The sequence below is a fragment of the Haplochromis burtoni genome, unplaced genomic scaffold (genome assembly GCF_018398535.1).
Source record: "Haplochromis burtoni strain Fernald_Lab_line unplaced genomic scaffold, NCSU_Asbu1 Contig_1094, whole genome shotgun sequence".
In the NCBI taxonomy this organism is placed as follows: Eukaryota; Metazoa; Chordata; class Actinopteri; order Cichliformes; family Cichlidae; genus Haplochromis; species Haplochromis burtoni.
This window is the reverse complement of record NW_024583455.1, coordinates 21,800-23,404: the sequence shown is the minus strand read 5'-3', so window position 1 is coordinate 23,404 and position 1,605 is coordinate 21,800. Positions and strand designations below refer to the sequence as shown.

At 33.0% G+C, this 1,605-nt stretch overlaps 1 protein-coding gene across 1 annotated transcript in view; it reads right to left on the bottom strand.

The window, feature by feature from the left end:
• The window catches only part of LOC102312208 (ubiquitin carboxyl-terminal hydrolase 47), a 3,061-nt gene extending 1,464 nt beyond the window's left edge, over nt 1-1,597 (bottom strand). The window contains exons 1-4 of the mRNA XM_005951778.3: nt 1,122-1,597; nt 923-1,041; nt 658-728; nt 448-573 (exon numbers count right to left, since the gene is read on the bottom strand). Coding sequence (XP_005951840.2) covers nt 448-573; nt 658-728; nt 923-1,041; nt 1,122-1,261 — 456 coding nt within the window. The 5' untranslated portion in view covers nt 1,262-1,597. The remainder of the gene's footprint in view (nt 1-447; nt 574-657; nt 729-922; nt 1,042-1,121) is intronic.
• Nucleotides 1,598-1,605: the final 8 nt, after the last annotated feature.

Below are 1,605 nucleotides of genomic sequence, written 5' to 3'. Positions count from 1 at the left end.
ACTCGCTAACCGATTTTCCACAAAACAAACAAAAATCACATCAAAAACTCTATTTTGTTTTTCTACAAAACATTGGATTAGGTTTACCTTTTCCTATAATTTCTCACTAAAAGATACATTTGTTGCATTTTCTGACTTAGGATATTTACATGACTCATGAGACTATAAGTCAACTGTGTTATGTTTGTTTTGTAATGCATTGAAAGTAATAAGAAATATATTTTTAAAAAATAAACATTTTCAGAAATAATATTAATTAATATGTTTCGACACAAGCAGGATCTAAGGCATCATCTGATTTTTATGTGTCCACATAGTTCCCAATCAAACAAAAGTGTTCATTAAGGAAAATGATAGAATAACACTATGTTACTGGCAATATTATGTGAACTTGTTGCAGCTGTGAGTCCTGAAAACAGAAACATGCTGAGAAGTTTATGTACTTACTACACTGTAGTCTTGATTGTAAAAATCCACCAATGACAGAGGAAGATGCCAAAATGGTGCATCTCTGTCAGTCTCTTTATGACCTTTAGAGCAGGTGATTTGGTTTGCTAACAGACCGTGGAAGATCTGAAAATATAAATGAACAAAAACATATTATTAAGTATTATTTTCAAACCAAACGATTCCATTTGATATTGACAAAGACCTTACCTGTGATGCCTCGGGACTGGTCATTGTTAAAATCTTCTCGATGCATTCAGCAGCATCTCGCTGTTCATACACTGGGTGAAGAAATATGTGCATGTCTTTAACAAACATATTCATTAATTTAAAAAAATATATAACCCCATAATTATTCACAACAAATGCCAATCATAAACCCTCAAAATGTTGTGTAAACTGATCAAGTTTCTCAAAAACATGAAACATCAAAAACATTCAAAGGTTTTGTTGTCTGTGTGTTATCATACTGTACCTCTGCTGATGCCCAGCTGGGTTATTATTTTGTGTGTGTTTGCTGTATGTTTCTGTAAATTATCAAACAAGTCTGTAAGGGCACCAAGAAGCCCAATGCCAACATTTTGTTTGGAGGACCTAAACACAGACAAAGTCCCCATAAGTAATAAAAATGAACCATAAACCCCATTAAATGTACATATGTGACAATAATAAACCTTTTCACAGCTTCTCTGAAGTCTTCGGTCATAAACAGCACCTGCAGCACACTGTTCAGGTAACATGTCGCACCTTGGTTTACCAGCCCATGGTATTTAGCTTCTGTAAATTGCAGAATAAGAACATGAGTGTGCATCATTAACTGCCAACACAAGCAGAAGGTCGTCAGAAAATAGCTCGTTCCCTTTTGCGTCTTTTCTACAATCCATTGAAGTCAATGATTTGATCTACATTTGCTAACCTTTAATACCAAGAATAATTTTTAAATAATAGAATTAATTAAATCTTGAAACTCATTTTTTTAACCCTGGCTTTTCATTCGAGTTCCGCTTAAGTACCATCAGATTTTTTTAAATGTTGTTTATGTTGTCACTATATAATGTATTTGCGTCTTCTCACGTTTAGTTTTTATTGTATTTAGTTTCTATTGTTCATTAATTAACTTGTAATGCATTTTGGTTAACTTTGCTGTTGCTTGTAAAT